Raw genomic sequence first — 20,664 nt, 5'->3', positions numbered from 1 at the left:
TTTCAACTCTAGGAATGAACTCAACACACAGAATGCCCTGCCTGTCCCAAAACACAGAGCACATGATTTTTTTTTTCAGCTAACATTGTTTTGAATTTTTGCTTTTTGGGGGATCATGTGCACCTCCACTCCATCAACTGTTTTGATACTGGATTGACATGAAAAAAAAAAAAAAAAAACAATTTTCATCACTGGTCACAGTTCTTTTTAAGAATTCATCTCTCTCATCCCTGTATCAGGTAAGGAGTGTCAAAGCAAAGCCATGTTACTTCACTTTGTGGACACCCATAAGCATTTACAGGAACATAATTTGTGAAAAGTTTGGCTATTTGCGACAATCTCATGCAGAACAGTTTTTGAAATTTGTGGAAACTCATCACAAAGCACTTAAATTGTGAACCATTTGATTTCTTGAATTTTCTAATTAACTTTCCCAACCAATTCATCATTGACAACATAATGCTACCCAACAAAATGGTTCAAATGGCTCCGAGCACTATGGGACTGATCTTCTGAGGTCATCAGTCCCCTAGAACTTAACTACTTAAACCTAACTAACCTAAGGACAACACACACATCCATGCCCGAGGCAGGATTCGAACCTGTGACCGTAGCGGTCGCTCGGTTCCAGACTGTAGCGCCTAGAACCGCTCGGCCACACCGGCCGGCTGCTATCCATCCCGAGCTTCATGATGAACTGTGGTTTGTCCATCACTGAACTATCTCACCAACTTTCTCACCATTCCATCAGTCATTACATCTTCACCATAAATCTCTACAAGTTGTTGATGTATTTCAGCTGGGTTAACATTCTTTGCACTCAAAAACCATATGCAGAATTCAGTTCACAGCTGGCAGGCTCAGAGATTCTCTTGAACATTTTGAAGGATCACTAACACACACAAACAACATAATCCATCTGTAATGGCATTAGTGGAAGGACAGTGAACCAGAAAGAAGAGTCTGAATGTGTGGAACTGTGACACTAGTGCTAGTGGTAGAATGAAATGGTACTTACTTTCTGGATGTGCCTCGTATAAGAGGAATTACAATCTGGTGAGACAGAAATGACTGCTCAGCTCACAGCTCATCTAGGGACACCTATCCCAAAATTTTGCAACAATGCTGAGATTTCTGAAGACTAGACAGAATCAGATGTTTGAACCACTGTAAGGAATGCCAGTGACAGAAGCATGTACCACAATATGTGCAGCGCACCTGGTAACTATCTGTCTAGCAGTGACTTTCCACCAAAAAGACATCAACTTCTTGGTGAGGTTTCTGGAGTCAACAAATGGCCTCAGAGAGCCTTTATCAGACACTGGCAGATATACTCTCAATGTACATTTATTTCTGAACAGAGACATTGGGACACCATATTGTCCATCATGACATTTGGATGTAATACAGCAAACTAAGACACCACATACTTCACACCATTCTTTATCTCCAGAGTAGCCAGGCCGAAATAACAATGGTACACTCTTCCTGTTGCAACCAGATGATACACAGGATGACAATGTGAAATACTTCATCACCAGAAATGAAGAAGCAAGACAGATGGCTCACACAGGCTATGGATACTGAGGAGGGGGACAGAGAGCACTAATGCAAAGTACCTACCAATGAGATACAGCCTAGGAAACTTGTTATGGATTTTTACACCTGCCAGGAAAGTGGGATTATTGTAAAAGTTTTTAAAGTGCTACTTTGAGCCATAATGTGCCCTTTGTCACTTGCTGGACATCACATACAAAGGCCAGGATTATGACCCTTCATCATTAAGCCAAAAGTGCAGAGAGATGTCCGGTCTTTACTCCATATGAAGTCCTACTATAGTCCTGAAGTGCAGAATAGTGATGCGAACTTCTCACTCAAGTAAACTGAAGGTCCACTCAATGACTGCCTATCTCTGATGGGAGGGGCTACCTCCGTTCTCATAATGAAGAGGATGTGACCGTACAACCAGAATGTTACAATCCTTCAATGCTGCCATACAGAGGATACCTCTAGATCTAGGTCGATGGTGCTACTGTCGGCTCCAATAAGAACCTCTGAAACAGTGGTTTGCTGTTTCTCCAAGACATGGAGCAACGCTGCAAGCTGTGATTCGAACCCAATCACCAGCAAATATGTGTTGTTCAGTGCTTATTTCTGGTTGATTCCTGTAATTCTGTTTATAATGTTTACATATTCTGAAGTATTCTGTGTTAGTATAAATACCAACACTCTTCATTCATGAATTCAGATCTGTTCTGTCTGCATGTTGGTGTCATTAATGAAAGTGCTCTCCGGGCTGTGTGTTGTTCTGCAGTCACGACCCTGGTTTTGGATTTGGGCCTGAATTGATTATGACATGACATATATATATCAGAGGGAAACATTCCACGTGGGAAAATACACATCTAAAAACAAAGATGCTGTAACTTACCAAGCGAAAGCATTGGAATGTTCATAGAGACAACAAACACACAATAAACGGACACGGACACACACACACACACACACACACACACACACACACACACACACACACACACACACACACAAATTTTTTCAAGTTTTCGCAATCCAAGGTTGTTTCATCAGGAAAGAGGGAAGGAAAGGCGAAAGTATGTGCGTTTTAAGGGAGAGGGTAAGACGTACCCTAGGGGCGCGCGCGCACATGCACGGACACGCACGCACGGACACGCATTCACGCACGCACACACACACACACACACACACACACACACACACACACACACACACGGACATCTACTACTAAGCAGGTAGAATTCAGGATGACCACCATTGGACTTAAATTAATGGATTAAGTTCAGCTGAAAAAATTATTAATTTATAAAATCTGGTAGTGGAAACAATAAAAAACATTAAATATTTTTATTCGTATTTTAAAATATGATATGTCAATCTAAATTCAATATTTATAAAAGGTGGGCACAAAGTTCCCCCCACCCCCATTTGGTACTCTTAACCATCTCTAATGACAGGAAAAAAAATCATTTTATTTTATGGCCAATGTTGGGAGTTACTTTTTGTCAAATTCGGTGTTGTTTCTGCAATGTCATTTATTATTTTTGCCAAATACATTGAATTTTCTGTCATATTTGATGTTTTTTTCGTGACACTCAAGGAAATTTTGTCAAATTTGACCTTTGCCGCCAAATTTGGCCAAATTCGGTGCTTCCACCAAATTCGGTGCTTCCACTAAATGCAAATGCGTGCGTGCATGCACTGTCTAATTTGGATGAAGGCCTTTCGACTGAAAGCTTACCGGCTTGACAGTCTTGTTGTGCTTACATGTGACTCAACATCTACACCATATGGTATCAACGTATCCTTTTCATAATACTGGTGTATTTTAAACATGTTTAATATTGTGTGTGTGTGTGTGTGTGTGTGTGTGTGTGTGTGTTTTTATCTAAAGTTTTGGAAGAATTAGTGTAAAGAATTACAACATTTACTACACAACATTACTGAAAGAATAGAAGTTTTGTCACTGTTGGGCAGCACCTTTGATGGTTATAGCCTTCATAAATTATACTTACACATTTCTCCATATAAATATTTCTATATCTACATCTGTAATCTGCAAACCACAATGAGGTGGATGGCAGAGGGTGTGTCCCATTGCACCAGTTATTGGGGTTTCGTCCCATTCCATCTACGTATGGAGCACAGGAAGAGTAATTGGCAATGTCTCTGTGCCTGCAGTTAATTATTCTAATCTTACCATCATGATTCCTATGTGAGCAATATGAGGGGAAATTTAGCATATTCCTTGTGTCGCCATTTGAAGTCTGTTCTTCAAACTGTTAATAGACTTTCTCAAGATAGTTTACGTTTGTCTTAAAGAGTGTGCCAATTCAGTTCCTTCAGTATCTCTGTGACACTCTCCCATGGAGTAAACAAACCTGAGGCCATTCGTGCTGCCCTTCTCTGTATACATTCACTATCCCCGTTAGTCATATCTCGTATGGATCCCACACACTTGAGCAATATTGTAGAACCAGTCACACAGGTGATTTCTAAGCAATCTCCTTTGTAGACTGATTGCACTTCTCCAGTATTCTAGCAACAAATCAAAGTCTAACACTAACTATATTCAAAACTGAGCCTATGTGATCATGCCATTTCATATCTCTACAAAATATTACACCCAGGTATTTGTGTGGGTTGGCCGATCCCGAAAGTGACTCACTGACTTTATAGTCATCTTTTCATTTTGAGACATGCACAAATTTACATTTCAGAACACTTAAAGCACACTGCCAATCTTTGCACCACTTTGAAATCTTATCAAGGCCTGACTGAGTATTCAGTCACCTTCTTCCAGACTGTACTTCAACATAACTGCATCACCTTCATAAAGCCAGACGTTACTATTAATATTGTTGCAAGGTCATTAACATTCACATGATTAGCAAGAGTCCCAGCAAACTTCCCTGTGGCACACCTGAAGTTACTCCTACATCTGACAACATCTCTCCATCCTCCCTACTAAAATGTCCTCAATCCAGTTATGATTTTCACTCAATACCCCATATGATCGAACTTTTGGCAGTAAGTGTAAGTTAGGTACTCAGTTAAATGCTTTTCAGAAATCAAGAAATACAGTATCTATCTGACTACCCTGATCCAAACTTTCAGCGATGATGTGAGAACAGTGCGAGTTGGGTTTCACATGATTGATGTTTTCGGAATCCATGCTGGTTGGCATTGAGGATGTCATTATGTTCAAGATACCTCATTATGTTTTAGCTCAGAATATTTTCTAGGATTCTACAATGAACTGACATCAAGGATATTGGATGGTAGTTTTGTGGGTCACTCCTACTACTCTTCTTGTAGACAGGTGTGACCTGAGCTTTTTTTTCCACAAAATTGGCAGAATTCATTGTTTGACGGGCCCATGATGGATTATAGGCAGATGAATGCTAACTCAGCGACGAATTCTAACTCAGCGACAAATTCGGTATAGAATCTAACACAGATTACATTAGGCTGTGGAGCTTTGTTCAGTTTTAAATATTTCAGCTGTTTCTCAACACCACTGACACTAATACTTATTTCAGCATTAAACTGGGGTGGTTCTCCTGGATTTTTCTTTGTAAAGGAGCATTTGAAAATTGAGATAAACATTTCAGTTTTTGCTTTGCTACCCTGAATTTCAGTTCCTGTCTCATTTGTTACGGGCTGGACACTAACTTTAGCACCACTAACCGCCATTACATACGATCAGAAATTCTTTGGTTTTGTGAAACATCAGTTGACAACATACTGCCATGGTAGTCACTGAAAGCATCACGCATTGCTTTGTTGACAGCCAAATGCATTTCATTCAGCATATCTCTATGTAAAGTCCTATGCTTTGTTTTACACCTGTTGCACATAACCTCTGATTTTTATAGCAGTGACTATATACCTTGGGGGGTGGGTGGGGGTGGGGAGGTGTTCTTCCCATTATGAACTGTTCTACTGGATATAAATGTATCCAGTGCAAGGTACACTGTTCTTTTAAACTTGAGTCACAGTTCCTCTAGATGCTCCTGCTCTGTGCTGAAAGTTTGAAGTTCCTCATTGAGATATGGCAATGTTGATTTTTTTATCTAGTTTACTGAACGTACAGGGGAACTTTGATTTTACATTCTCTGATTTTACATTTTTTGCAATTCTACACCATTAATTAGTGACCCCTATGAAAAATATGTAAGACCAAAGCTAAAAATTCCCCGATTTTACATTTCCTCCTAGTAAGATTTACCTTGATTCTAAGTACTTACTCAATGTCTCACTTGACTTCATCCCTTTTTCTTCCTATTGACATTTGATGTAACTTAACGATTTATTAGTGGCACAGAAGACAGATGGTTCGCACCAAGGATTGTGAAGGATTTACGGGAATATTTATGCAGTTGTGGAGGGAAGATGTGAGAGAGCAAATATTAACATAATCCATGATCGGTGTTGCCAACACAAGATGTGATATAGTTGCAACAACTACATACACTACTCATGTATACACTTTGCACCACAGGCTGTACATCATAAAGATTGGCAGCTGTGACTGAGGGCATGAAGTGAAACTGTAGCACCTGAGCTTTCTTTCAAATTTAAATTTTACCAATGTGCAGAAATTCACTGAGTCCACTTCTAATAAGCTTGTAACGTCAATTGGGGAAGTGAACTCATTTTCTCACGTCTACATTTCTCTCAGGAAACTTAAAATAACACTTTAATGGTCATGAGCATATGAAGAGTGGCATGTAAGTTACACATTACACAATAACAGCAATGGTGAAAAGTATGACATTAAGTAGATGTCTGCATTTATGGTTATGGTTTAACTACTTACCTGGTGTGATGTTTTTGGTCTAATTAAACATTTTCATCTATTTTTGTTTTTTCTGGGTGGTTATAGAATGTCAATTACCTTGTACCCACAAACCAATTTCAACTTCAAGTTACTGTATAATCATTGCACTGTACATTTAATTTCCCTCACTTATACAGATTTTATACGAAGAATTGGAGAGGACTGAGATTTTTAACCATATGTACCAATTACATGTATTTTTGCTCACATTTTGGGTGGTTTTAAGACTTTCCTTGATCCACCATTTTTGTCAATTTCAAGTTTTTTTTGTCAATTTCAAGTTTTTTCAAGTCTGAACCTCATGAAAATGTGAAATATGGGTTTCACTGTATGTATCTTTCTACTTGTTTCAGTTGTCCTTTGTACTGAGGTAATCATTGTTGCCACAACTGCAATCACTGTCACTGATACCAGTTTAGCTGTGGACATTCTCAAAGGGGTCATTTCTATTTATTGCAGTTACTGCAGATGCAATATATTCTCGTCATGACTGGTGCTCTTAGCTATTTGCTCTACGTAGTGATTGGATCAAGGAACAGTCGGAATTGTAGTTGTAAATTGTTGTAGTTGCGCTGGGAAAGTCCGTGAGCTTCAAGCGCTAATAGGAAGCACACAAGCTGAAATCATTATAGGAACAGAAAGCTGGCTAAAGCCTGAAATAAGTTCTGCAGAAATTTTTACGAAGTCTCAGACGGTGTTCAGGAAAGATAGATTAGGCAGAATTGGTGGTGGAGTGTTTGTGTCTGTCAGTAGTGGTTTATCTTGTAGTGAAGTCGAAGTAGATACTCCGTGTGAATTGGTATGGGTGGAGTTTATACTTAACAGCCGAACTAAGTTAATAATTGGCTCCTTCTACTGACCCCCAGACTCCGATGATATAGTTGCTGAACCGTTCAGAGAAAATTTGACTCTCGTAACAAATAAATACCCCACTCATACAGTTACAGTTGGTGGGGACTTACACCTTCTGTCGATATGTTGGCAAAAATACTTGTTCAAAACCGGTGGTAGGCAGAAAACATCTTCCGAAATTGTCCTAAATGCTTTCTCTGAAAATTATTTCGAGCAGTTAGTCCAGGAACCCACGTGAATTGTAAATGGTTGCGAAAACACGCTTGACCTCAGCCACAAACAATCCAGAGCTAATAGAGAGCATCATGACTGACACAGGGATTAGTGATCACAAGGTCATTGTAGCTGGGATCAATACTGTTTCTTCCAAATCCACCAGAAACAAACGCAAAATAATTTTATTCAAAAAAGCGGATAAAGTGTTGCTAGAAGCCTTCATAAGAGAGAATCTCCATTCCTTCCGAACTGACTATGCAAATGTAGACAAGATGTGGCTCAAATTCAAAGATATAGTAGCAACAGCAATTGAGAGATTCATACCTCAAATTGGTAAGAGATGGAACTGATCCCCCATGGTACACAAAACAGGTCCGAACGCTGTTGCAGAGGCAATGGAAAATGCATGCTAAGTTCAGAAGAACGTGAAATCCTGGAGATTGGCTAAAATTTAAAGACGCGCGAAATTTGGCACGGACTTCAATGCGAGATGCCTTTAATAGGTTCCACAACAAAACATTGTCTCGAAATTTGGTAGAAAATCCGAAGAAATTCTGGTCGTATGTGAAGTACACAAGTGGCAAGACACAGTCAATACCTTCGCTGCGCAGTGCCGATGGTACTGTTACCGACGACTGTGCCGCTAAAGCGGAGTTATTGAACGCAGTTTTCCGAAATTCCTTCACCGGGGAAGACGAATGGAATATTCCAGAATTTGAAACACAAACAGCTGCTAGCATGAATTTCTTAGAAGCAGATACCTTAGGGGTTGCTAAGCAACTCAAATCACTTGATACGGGCAAGTCTTCAGGTCCAGATTGTATACTGATTAGGTTCCTTTCAGATTACGCTGATACAATAGCTCCCTACTTAGCAATCATATACAACCGCTCGCTCACCGATAGATGTGTACCTGCAGAATGGAAAATTGCGCAGGTCACAACAGTATTTACTCGAATCTAAGCCGCACTCGAATCTAAGGCGCACCTGAAAAATGAGATTGGAAATAAAGGAAAAAAAAATTTCCCCGACTAAGCCGCACCTCAAATTTGAGACTCTAAATTCAAGGGGAGAGAAAAGTTTTAGGCCGCACCTCCAAATCGAAACAAAGTTGTTCCATTGTAATAAGAGACACAATTTAGATCGAATGAATGACGATACACCTACAGTAGTTTGGTTCGAGTCTTAAGCTTAGCAGTTAAGCTTTACCAGGTAGCCACTGCTATGCGTCAGGCGCTCCGTCCGTATTTATACGGGTACCCTTCCTTTTTCACGTGCTTCGTCTGGTTTGAATCGATTGCTTATTTTGCTTTGATCTGATACGTGCCGTTTTCTTTGTTATAGGTGTTTACGTCACTCTAAGCTGAAAATGCATTACTGTACTGTGTCATGCATCGTTTGTCGGATTCTGATAGTGCGTGTTTATGGCCTGTCGCCGCTCGCGGCATGGCTTGCTTTTGTGCACGCTACTGCCGCTTCAAATTAAAAAAAAAAGAGAGAGAGAGAGAGAGAGAGAGAGGAATCGTCTCATTAGAGACAATGGCAAGAGATTGCTATTTGTTGTTACTTACACTGCTGCTTTCTTTGATAATGATCAACAAGAACTAAATAATAGACTGCGTATGATAGAACATGTTTTGAACGAGAGTTAGGCGAAAATTTTTCTGTTTGAAAATCTTTGCGGCCACTTCTTTAGTACATCAAATTCTGCACAAAAATTAGAGTCATCTTAGATTTAAAAATCTAGTCAATTGCTGTGCTTCATATCTGACTATCACTATTAGGCATAAGAATAATACGAATATAAACATGACACGATACATATATTCTTCCGCGTTTGCTGTTGTGTCACTCTAGTTTCGTAGTTTCTTAGGCAGACAGGATTTAAATGAGATAGCAGCAAACACGAAAGAATACATGGCAAAATGTTTATATTTGTATTATTCCTATGGTGAAGAGAATACTGCATGTGATTCACATTTCATCAGGTTCCTATTAGCAACACTCTCTTCTCACAGGCAGAAAAAATTCAGAACGTAGAGTTGGCCATATTGACAAACATCCCGAAGAGTCTTGCCAGTCGGATTTTCGTAATATATTGAAATTCTGCTACATTCGAAGATGAACAATACGGAATTTGTATTTACTTCGTTGGATAATGTATGAAAATGCAGTGGTCGAAACTCGGGGCGGAGGAAAAAAGCTCATAGGTTCCGGCGCCAGTATTTATCTTTGTGCCTACAAAGCATGCCTGTGTAGCACTACATATATTCGACGGCAGAAGTTAGTTGTGGCGGCACCTACCAACATTTTTCAGAACTTCCGCTTGCTGTGCACTCGATTCTAAGCTGCAGGCGGGTTTTTGGATTACAACAACCGGAAAAAAAGTGTGGCTTAGATTCGAGTAAATACGGTAGTAGGAGTAATCCATTGAACTACAGACCTGTATCATTTATGTCGGTTTGCAGTATGGTTTTGGAGCATATACCGTATTCAAACATTATGAATCACCTCGAAGGGAACGATCTATTGATACATAATCAGCATGGTTTCAGAAAACATCATTCTTGTGCAACGCAGCTAGCTCTTTATTCGCACGAAGTAATGGCCGCTACCGATAGGGGATCTCAAGTTGATTCCGTATTTCTAGATTTCCGGAAAGCTTTTGACACCGTTCCTCACAAGCGACTTCCAATCAAGCTGCGGGCCTATGGGATATCGTCTCAGTTGTGCGACTGGATTCGTGATTTCCTGTCAGGAAGGTCGCAGTTGGTAGTATGAGGCAAATCATCGAGTAAAACTGAAGTGATATCATGTGTTCCCCAGGGAAGTGTCCTGGGACCTCTGCTGTTCCTGATCTATATAAATGACCTGGGTGACAATCTGAGCAGTTCTCTTAGGTTGTTCGCAGATCATGCTGTAATTTACTGTCTAGTAAGGTCATCCGAAGACCAGTATAAGTTGCAGAGTGATTTAGAAAAGATTGCTGTATGGTGTGGCAGGTGGCAGTTGACGCTAGTAACGAGAAGTGTGAGGTGATCCACACGAGTTCCAAAAGAAACCCGTTGGAATTCGATTGCTCGATAAATAGTACAATTCTCAAGGCTGTCAATTCAACTAAGTACCTGGGTGTTAAAATTACGAACAACTTCAGTTGGAAAGACCACATAGATAATATTGTGGGGAAGGTGAGCCAAAGGTTGCGTTTCATTGGCAGGACACTTACAAGATGCAACAAGTCCACTAAAGAGATAGCTTACACTACACTCATTCGTCCTCTGTTAGAATATTGCTGCGCGGTGTGGGATCCTTACCAGGTGGGATTGACGGAGGACATAGAAAGGGTGCAAAAAAGGGCAGCTCGTTTTGTATTATCACGTAATATGGGAGAGAGAGTGGCAGATATGATACCCGAGTTGGGATGGAAGTCATTAAAGCAAAGACGTTTTTCGTCGCGGTGAGATCTATTTACGAAATTTCAGTCACCAACTTTCTCTTCTGAATGCGAAAATATTTTGTTGAGCCCAACCTACATAGGTAGGAATGATCATCAAAATAAAATAAGAGAAATCAGAGCTCGAACAGAAAGGTTTAGGTGTTCGTTTTTCCCGCGCGCTGTTCAGGAGTGGAATGGTAGGGAGATAGTATGATTGTGGTTCAATGAACCCTCTGCCAAGCACTTAAATGTGAATTGCAGAGTAATCATGTAGATGTAGTTTTCAGAGATGCTGTTTTCCCAGGATGTCTCATCACACCCATCACTCACAAAACTACTTTTCCCAATTAATTATTGGATGATTAAAGTCTCCATTGATGATTATGGTACGATTGGGGAACTTACATAGAACTGAATTCAAGTTATCTATGAGTCAACTGGGTGATAGCACGATCCAATTATCGTTTTATGCCTATCCCTGTTACTGACTGAGTCTTGTCTGAACAATCTCACTTGCATCTGCAATTTCTGTGTCAATGGATTTGTTTCCCGTCTACAGTGACAAATACACCACCACTTTTTCCCATTTGCCTATCCTTTTGATACATAATCAAGTTTTTTTCAAAAATCTCACAGCTATCAATTTCAAGTTATACTATGATGACTTCATAAAAATAGCTATTTGATTAATTTATGTGCATTACATTTAAAGTAATCCGTAATGTGGCTTTTTGATCTTGACATAAATAAAACTTGCTGCAGATTTCAAATGAAATGTTTTTTTGAATTTCAAGTAACCACAGAAATAGTTACAAATTTCATCAAGATGACTAACATATTTTTTTTTTTTTTTTTTTTTTTTCCTAGGACATCTGATTTTCTGACGGAAGTCACACTGTTACGTGAGTGGAAAAGCGTAAATATGTATTCATGCTGCTAGCTGCTCAGTATGCCATAATAAGCACTTGACCAAATAGCATTTACCACCAAAGTCTGTATAATGTTATTGGTTGCAAAAGTTTTCACAGTTCCTTCCAACATGATAATTACTCTGTAAATCTTATCACTTTCTGAAGCATAGTTAGAGTCCTTGGGAAAACATTTTCCCATATCACACTTGTGTTACGTGAGACATAGCCCATATGAGGCTTTGGAGCTTAACCCTGAAGATATGCACAGTGAAAAAGTACCATAACACATCATGTCATTAGAACTGAAAAATGCATGAAGCAGTTCCTTGTTATTGTCATGTGTCGATGCAACTGTGGAGAGCTACTACAGTGAGCCAGTTTCTGTGTGTTTTCTTGAAATGTGTTAGAGGAGAAAGGAATTACATATCCCTTACAGCACATCAAGCCCATTCACCACATTCAGATTCTTGCATGTGTAATTTACCTAGACAATATTTTAGCACCTGGCTAAATTTTTGACAAGACCAGCCGTACTATTTCGCATGGTAAGAAGGAATTTCTTCTATTCTTGACTCTTTTAAACTGTGACCGACTTTTACAGGAAGTAGCAATATTTATACTCACATTAGAAGAAGGAAAGAGGCATTTGACTTGATTAACTGCTACAACAAACATTCATTTGCATCTGTTTACTGTAGTCAGGTCTTGGTATCCCTCTATCCCGCCAGCAGCTTAATTTCCCATCAAACTGACGTGACCAGGGACCTACATGAATGTCACAGTGGCACTGTCAACAGTGAGCAAGTGGTAGCTTTCTTGGACCCACTGCACTAAGAGATGTACATCACACACAAGCTCTGAAAGGCACAGAGAATAGGAGCATATGATGAAAAAGCCTGTGGCACTGGTTGCACTGGATCGTCAGAGAGAGGGAGCAAAGAGCTCTGCTGTAAATATTGAGCAGTGTTCTGGAAGCCAATACCGATAATAGTCTGTGCCAATAGCGAAGGCACACCCGACACCACAGTCAGTCTTAAAGCCATCAGTGTAGACGAAGGTGAAGTTGCGTGCGAAGGTCAAGAAACTTACAGTGAGAGATCAAATCTGGAGCTGTTTTCTTAGGAAGCAAATGAAGTCCAAGATGAACACGAGCTGCCACATGAAGCCAAGGTGGTGAAGGGTTCACACACATCAGGCATGTGGTAGGTAACATGAAGTTAAGCTGCTGGAGTAGTAGGTGAAAGAGAACTCCTGGTCATAATAGAGAAGAAGGGTGAGTCCAATACTAGTGGTCAAGGGAGTCACCAAAAAAGGTGTTATCTGATGAAATGACAGAAGAAATAAGAGTTGATAGGGAAGAGCTTTGGATGACTTACAATCAAATAGGGCAGACAGGATAGATAACATTCCATCAGAATTTCTAAAATCATTGGGGAAAACGGCGATAATAAGAGGTATGTTAGGAAAGTACTTGACCCATGGCCAGGAAAAACAAACTGGCTTACCTGGAGCACTGGACACCTAATCATCCTGAAAGTAGTTCCCTTGGGACTCCACACACTTCTCCCAGCAGAGCCAGCATGCCGAAAAAGCCTCTTTTGGAATGGAGTTTAGCTCAGCTGCTGTTGCTGGTGCTATAATGTCCTCCCTTTTCTGAGACAGCTTTCCTTTCAGTGGCCTCCTGAGTTTGGGGAACAGCTAGAAGTTGCAAGGGGCCAGATCACAAGAGTAAGGACCCTATTGAAGCACAGGATTCTGGTTTTTCACCAAAACCTTCTGAATGAAGTATGAGGAATGTGGTGGAGCATCGTTGTGATAGAGGCACCAATTTCCTGTTGACTGCAAGTAGGGTCTCTTGCACCAAACAACAGAATGTAAGCAATGGACGGCATTCCTGAGGTACGGTTTGGTGATTGTTTGACCCTGTGCTGCGTACTCATGGTGTACCACACTGCGCGAGTCAACAAAAACAGTCAGCATCACTTTGATGTTGCTGCACACTTGGTGGGTCTTCTTTAGTCTTGGTGGTGACGAATACTTCCATTGTGATGACTGTAATTTGGTTTCTGGGTATAATCATACACCCAGGACTCGTCACCAGTGATTATGGTGTTTGCGAAGTCGGGTTCACTGTTTGTGGAGTTCAACATGTCCTGTAAGACTTTCAACATGAAGCTGCTTTTGCTGCACTGTCAGCACATCCTTCATTAACATTCTCTTCATGGCCAAATCGTTGGTCACAATGCAATGTGTCAAAAAAGTGGGCACGTTGATGGCCAACCAGAGTGTGGCTCACTCTCCAGCAATGTGCAGGCTTCTTTAAACCAGTTGTACCACTCCTAAATATGTGTGATGCCCAGAACACAATCACTGAAAGCCGTCTGAATCTTCCAAATGGTTTCCACCTGTCTGTCATCCAGTTTCTGGCCAAATTTGATGCAGTAGTGCTGCTCCAGATTGCAAGAGCCAACAAGTGCCAGAATTATCATACAATCAGCTTAACAGCTCATTCACTCAAGTTGCTGGCAAGAATAATATATACAGAAAGGAAAAGAAAACTGAAGATCTGTTAGATGATGATTAGTTTGGCTTTGGAAAAGGTAAAGGCACCTGAGAGGAAGTTCCAACGATGCTGCTGATAATGGAAGCAAGACTGATAAAAGTCAGTATCCGTTCATAGTATTTGTCCGCTTGGAAAAGCATGTGACAATGTAAAATGGTGCAAGATTTTTGAAATTCTAAGAAAAATAGTGGCACACTACAGGGAAAGACATAATGTACAGTATGTACAGGACCCAAGAGAGAACAATAGGAGTAGAAGATCAATAACAAAGTGCTTGCATTAAAAATCATGTAAGACAGGGACGTAGTCTTTTGCCCCCACTGTTCAATCTATAGGCTGAAGAAGCAATGATGGAAATAAGAGAAAGGTTCAAGGGTGTGACAAATTCAGAGTGAAAGGATTTCAGTGATAAGATTCATTGATGACATTGGTATCCTAAGTGAAAGTGAAGAAGAACCACAGGGTCTCTTGAATGGAATGAACAGTCTAATGAGTACAGAATGTAGATTGACAGTAAACTGAAGAAACACCAAAGTAACAGTAAGTAGCAGACATGAGAACGGCAAATAACTTAACACAAAGTAGACAAAGTTAAATAATTCTGTTGCCTAAGAAGCAAAATACCCCATCAGAGATAGCGGACATCAGAAGCAGTGTGGCATTGGCGGAATGGGGCATTCCTGGCCAAGGGAAGTCTACTAGTATTAACCTTACGTCTTAATCTGAGGAAGAAATTTCTGATAATTTATGTTTGGAGCACAGCATTGTATGACAGCAAAATAGAGATGTGGGGAAAAAGAAAAAAAAGAGAATCAAAACATGTAAGATGTGGTGCTACAGAAGAATGTTGAAAATTAGGTGATCTGATAGGGTTAGGAATGAGAAATCAAAAGGTAAGGAATATATGTAAAAACACTAACAAGACAAAGTGACAGGATGGTAGGTCATCCACAAAGACATCAGGGAATCACTTCCATAGACTAGAGGGAGCTGTACAGGGTAAAATCTGTAGAGATAGACAGGGATTGGAAAACATCCAAGCAAACAATTGAGGACACAGGTTTGAAGTGCTACTATGAAATTAAGAACTTGGCACAAGGGAGGAATTCATGACAGACCACATCAAATCAGTCAGAAGACTGCTTGAAAAAGTTCACATCAACTGAAATGAATTCCTCAGCAACACCAGGCTACACTCCGTTACCCTTGTTTCACTTAAGCTCATGTTCAACTTATAAATTATTTTTGAGTCACTATTTATTCCTTTCAACTAACTCTTGCAAGTCCTTTGCCCATCTGTGACTTAATTACAATAACATTGGCAAACCACGAAGTTTCTACATTTCTTCTCCATGAACTTTAATTACTTTTCAAAATGCTTGTGCATTACCCCTATTTGTTTTTCCTGCCACTGCACTTCACTCAGTCCCACTAACTTCATCCTAGCCATTTCTCTGTGAATGGTACTCTCAACATAAGTCAAGAGAAGCCTTCCTCAGATTTTTCCCATTTCTCTGGCTGCTCACAATGGTAAAGTGTACAGGGGGAAATACACAATGGATTTGTCTCAGATACTTTTGTTGGTTTCGGGTGATCTCTGAACACCCAAATAGCCAATTGCTGCTTAGTTTGGAGCATGTATAAATATTGTCTCCTGTTATAATGTTGATTTTGGATTTCCTTGGTTGAATTTTTTGAGCATTTCCTATCATAAAATAATGCAAGTCCACTTTTGAGCATGGTTGAATTATCCACAACCCTCTGGGATACGATATTTTACACACCTATTTCTCCTCACAAAACCAGATGTGCTGCAGTATTCAATACTCCTAAGTATGTCTCTACCTCCTGTAATTCACATTCCAATCCTCTTCATTCCACACAATGTTGATGTTAATCTGGAAAAATTGATTTTGGTCAACATTCATGACTAGTATCATCAAGGGCTCATCCAAAGCAACTACTAATAGTCTTATCTGAAGGTAATTGATTACCTGAAGGTGAATGAAGCTATTCGACTGCTGTGCTGGGCATGCATGAGAATCTTAGAATGACAACCATATACCAAAAACCTCCATGTGAAATTCCATTTTTCACCTCACTGACCTGTGTTTGTTTTAATAATAAGAGACCTTAAAAAAATGCATTTACAATGTGTGCGAATTCTGCCTCGAAATGGAGGAAAAATGTGAATTTATGTAATAAATGCTATTTCACAGAGATTTTTTCCCCCAGATGAACTCTATTTTATCAGAGATAGTTTTAAACAGCGTTATTTTTTGCATATACAGATAGATGAAAGTAAGCAATTTTTAGTTACCGGTATTGCGTAACATCTAGTGAACCAAAATTTGCAAAGAGAATGTATGTTTGCAGAATACATTTCACACTTGAGTGTTGACACAAGGATATAACAGTAAACTTATAAGCTGCACTCCAATCCCACATCAAAAAATGCATGGCTGAATGATCTCTAACATACATGCTGGATATGGCAACTTAGGACTCAGCCAAAGAGATGGGTCTGTTTTGTCTACTAACTAAAGTTGGTATTATGCAAAACTGCAGTCACTGTAACATGGCAGCTTCTGGTGTGGGGTACATAAGATACCAACAGAGGTTGCACTGAACCGCTTCATTTACGAAGTTGCCAACCACAAAATTCAATTTCGTGCTAGCTGTTGCCAAATGCTTTGTGCACACCACTTTATTCTTGTTTTGCATAGCATGTTATTTTCTGTTCTTATTTTGAAATGAGAGACGAGACTATTTCTGGTTCATCAAGGGATCAGAGTATGACTCATGACACCACAAGGTATTGGCGATCCATGTATCAATTCTCCTGTCACAGAAACACAATCATTGAAGGCTGTTGAACTGTGAGAAGGACGCAGGGCTCGTCTTGCACCTGCATAGCGCTCTTTGCCAACTGAACATCTGAAATCTTCTGTTTACTCTCACACTACGTTGTAATGTCTGCACTGCAGAAACTGCATCAACAGTCTTCCTCAAAAGGATGAAAAAGAGTTATTTTTGCCTCTACATCCCCTATCTTGTCCATCCTATATGCAGCATTGAAAAGGGCTCTACAGTATAACCAACTTTGATTCCATTAGGAACCACCAAGTACAGCGACAGACTATAAGAAAGGAGAGGTACGCAGTCGTCAGTCGAAATTCCATTAGTTTTTATCACTCTTGCAAATCTAGATTTCAGATATAAATAGCTATCTTCAATGTATTTTTGTTACGATTCAATAGACTTGTGGCAGTTCATGTCACCATATGTTCTTACACGCGCACAGGCAGAAGGCCTGTGCACCTATAGGAACATGACATGAACTCCACGAGTCTATTGAATTGCAATGAAAATGCACTAAAGACTGGCACTTATAGTCAAAACATAGATTTGCAACAATAATAAAAACTAATGGGATTGTGACTGATTGCTGTGTGGCTCTACTGTATGCTAACCATGGATTAAATGCCACAGATTCAATAGTGTCCTGCAGATTTTTAATTATTGAACTGGGCAGGAAAAGAAACAAAAGGTCAACATACACCTTAAATCAGGAAAGCACACTGCTCACCAGTGAGAAATGCAGCTGTTTCTCAACAGCAACAATCATTTGATGAAAGTTTAAATAAAGCCAAAAGAAGAAAGTAAGCAAAGACTATTCCAGAGAAATAATTGAAATTTGTGTACAGGCAAACATTACACTCAAAAACTCTTCTTACTGAGAATAAAAACTAGATTGTCTCCTTATTACTGTTATTTCAATCCAAAAATGGCTTTTTTTCTTTTTATCTTCTTTTGTGATCAACTACAACTTAGACACACAGCGTGGCAAACAAATTTATGTGTCAAACAATTTTAAACTACAACAATTATGGGAAAAAATGCTAATTTTGCTAAAAATAAATGCTCTATTTTCAATTCCCTAACAATAATAAATGACAAATTTGAAAACAATAATATTAGATTACAATAGCATGATCTAACAGATGTTTGTAAAAAATCCTTCATATAATTTACCGTTTTCACATCTGCAAACAGCAACTGGATAATCCACATAACTGGACTGGCTCCCATGATAATGTGCAATGGGAAGATCACAAGTCCAATGAGTACACTTGCACAAATGCTGTAGAAGCCAACTGTTGCTCTCAAAGCTGGAACCAGCCACAGTCCTAGACAAATAACTGTCACACCCACTAGGCCAACCTGTAAATTCCATTTGCAAAAGGACTTAGTACATCAACACACAATTTCTCTGCAAGCTAGGTGACACTGACCTTCATAATATATTAACTCATTTTAAAAGGGACACTCACACACTCACTGATAAACAACTGGAATTTCTATACATAATTCGTTTTGCTCGTGATTCACTGGCCTAATAACAGACGTAAAAATACACAGTAAATTAAGCAGATTTATTTATTGTTATTCCTAAAAGAATGCATGTATTTTATTACTGGCTGAGTAAACACTTTTTGTCACTTAAAAGAATTAACAATGTTTTTGGTCAGCAGTCTTCCAACTATGCCACAATTGCCTCACCTGTGCCAACCTCTTCATCTCAGATTAGCATTTACAGTTATCAATTATGTATTACACAAGTAAGATCAGTTTTCAACAACTACTGTGGTTTGTCTTTATGGGGTAAAATGTGACACAAATCTATGTAAAAAAGGATTAGAATTGATAAATACTAAGTAGTAGTAACAACAACAATATCAATAACAACCCAGCACATGAATGGATTAAAATCAAAGAATACAGAGGAAGAATAACTGGTGCAAGTGAGATGAAGGCAAAATGTGAACTGCAATACAGAATGGTCAATGATTTTAAGAAAAAGTTGGACCAACACTCAAATTAGTTGCTTAGACAACATTCAGTGTGAGACACTGAACCATAACTCTGACAAAATGTTATTTGTGGTCTCTTGTGGCTTGTTACTGAGTAATACTATAACAACAGTTCATTCAGTTTGTTCCTTCAGTTACCTATGTTTCTGGGCAAAAATCTTTGCAACAGTGAAAAAGCCTATAATATGCAGTCATCAAAACAGAGTAATGCAACAACCCTCAGAAGAAAACACAGTTACTTTCTTAAACAGAAAAAAATTACTTCTGTCACAAATATTGATTTTTATTTCATCATACAATGCATTTTGAGCCCAAGGGGGCTCATCTTCAGGTGCTTGATCAGCTAGGCAGTTTTTTTACAAAAAAAAAAAAACAGATTATTACTGGTCCTGTTAAGTGTACATGGGTGTATCACAATGTGGCACATTGCAGCTTTATTTTACAAAAATTGTAGTCACAATGTGCTGCCTTGTAGTATACCTATGTAGTTAACGGCGCCAGTAATAATCTGTTTTCAAACAATGATGCAGACTGATGAAGCACTTGAATATGACTCCCAATCCTCACAATGCATCATGTATTGGAATAGAAATGACGATTTCTGACTGTAGACAGTTTGTTTTCTTTTTTACAGAATAACAGTCACAGCGGCAACACTGACAATGGTGGACAAAATTAACACACACTTCTTTGGTTACCGTTTCTGCATTAACAGCTCAGCATAGCTTCTCTGTGCAGTCTCTCCCAATGCATTCAGCGAAACCATACACAAGGTGCATTCTGGACAACTCTTCAGAAGTAAAACCATCCACACAAGTGTGTGACTTATCAGGGTAGAGTAGGTGGACTTTCACTGGTAAAGCATATGGACCACATGAAAATTTTAAATCAGAGATGCATACTTGCTGGCATTTGTTTGCATCTTAGAACTCATACTATATAGTATTCCAGTCACTGTGTGACCTTACTTCCCCCCTTTGTGATGAATATCAGTAATTATTTCAGTCCAAGTAAGTAATAATCTAAATTCTGGGAATACTCAAAGCTTTCTGTCTTTATCCCAGTGCTACATATAGAGTTCCCATACTCTTTTTCTGTGCCAAATTCCACTTCAATTTGAGTCATCAATCATTTTATTATTAATTTTTTTAAAGGAACACAGCCATTTCTTGTAGAAGTAATATTAGGGAGGCTCCTGTTTTGTTACAAGATCTATTAAACCTGTGATAATTCACACTGCCATCCTTTCTATAAGTTGAGTATCTCCTGTTATTTCTGTTTGGTAAGAGTCCCACACATCTGAGCATAATTCCATTAAGTAATGAGTCAAATTTGGTGTTGGACCTCCAAAACAGTCAAGAAGTTCAAGTGTTTAACAAAGTTTCAAGATTTATGACTGCAGACCAAGATGTGGAACAATTGCAAATACTTAT

The 20,664-nt window shown here is 39.2% G+C and overlaps 1 protein-coding gene across 2 annotated transcripts in view; it reads right to left on the bottom strand.

The window, feature by feature from the left end:
- The window catches only part of LOC126198889 (dolichol kinase), a 52,989-nt gene that overhangs the window by 22,910 nt on the left and 9,415 nt on the right, over positions 1–20,664 (bottom strand). For both annotated transcript variants that reach the window (XM_049935499.1, XM_049935500.1), the window contains exon 4: positions 18,393–18,581. In XM_049935499.1, coding sequence (XP_049791456.1) covers positions 18,393–18,581 — 189 coding nt within the window. The remainder of the gene's footprint in view (positions 1–18,392; positions 18,582–20,664) is intronic.

This window comes from Schistocerca nitens, chromosome 8 (assembly GCF_023898315.1).
Source record: "Schistocerca nitens isolate TAMUIC-IGC-003100 chromosome 8, iqSchNite1.1, whole genome shotgun sequence".
Taxonomy (NCBI): Eukaryota; Metazoa; Arthropoda; class Insecta; order Orthoptera; family Acrididae; genus Schistocerca; species Schistocerca nitens.
Note: the sequence above shows the minus strand (reverse complement) of the source record. Positions and strands in the feature narration are given on the sequence as shown.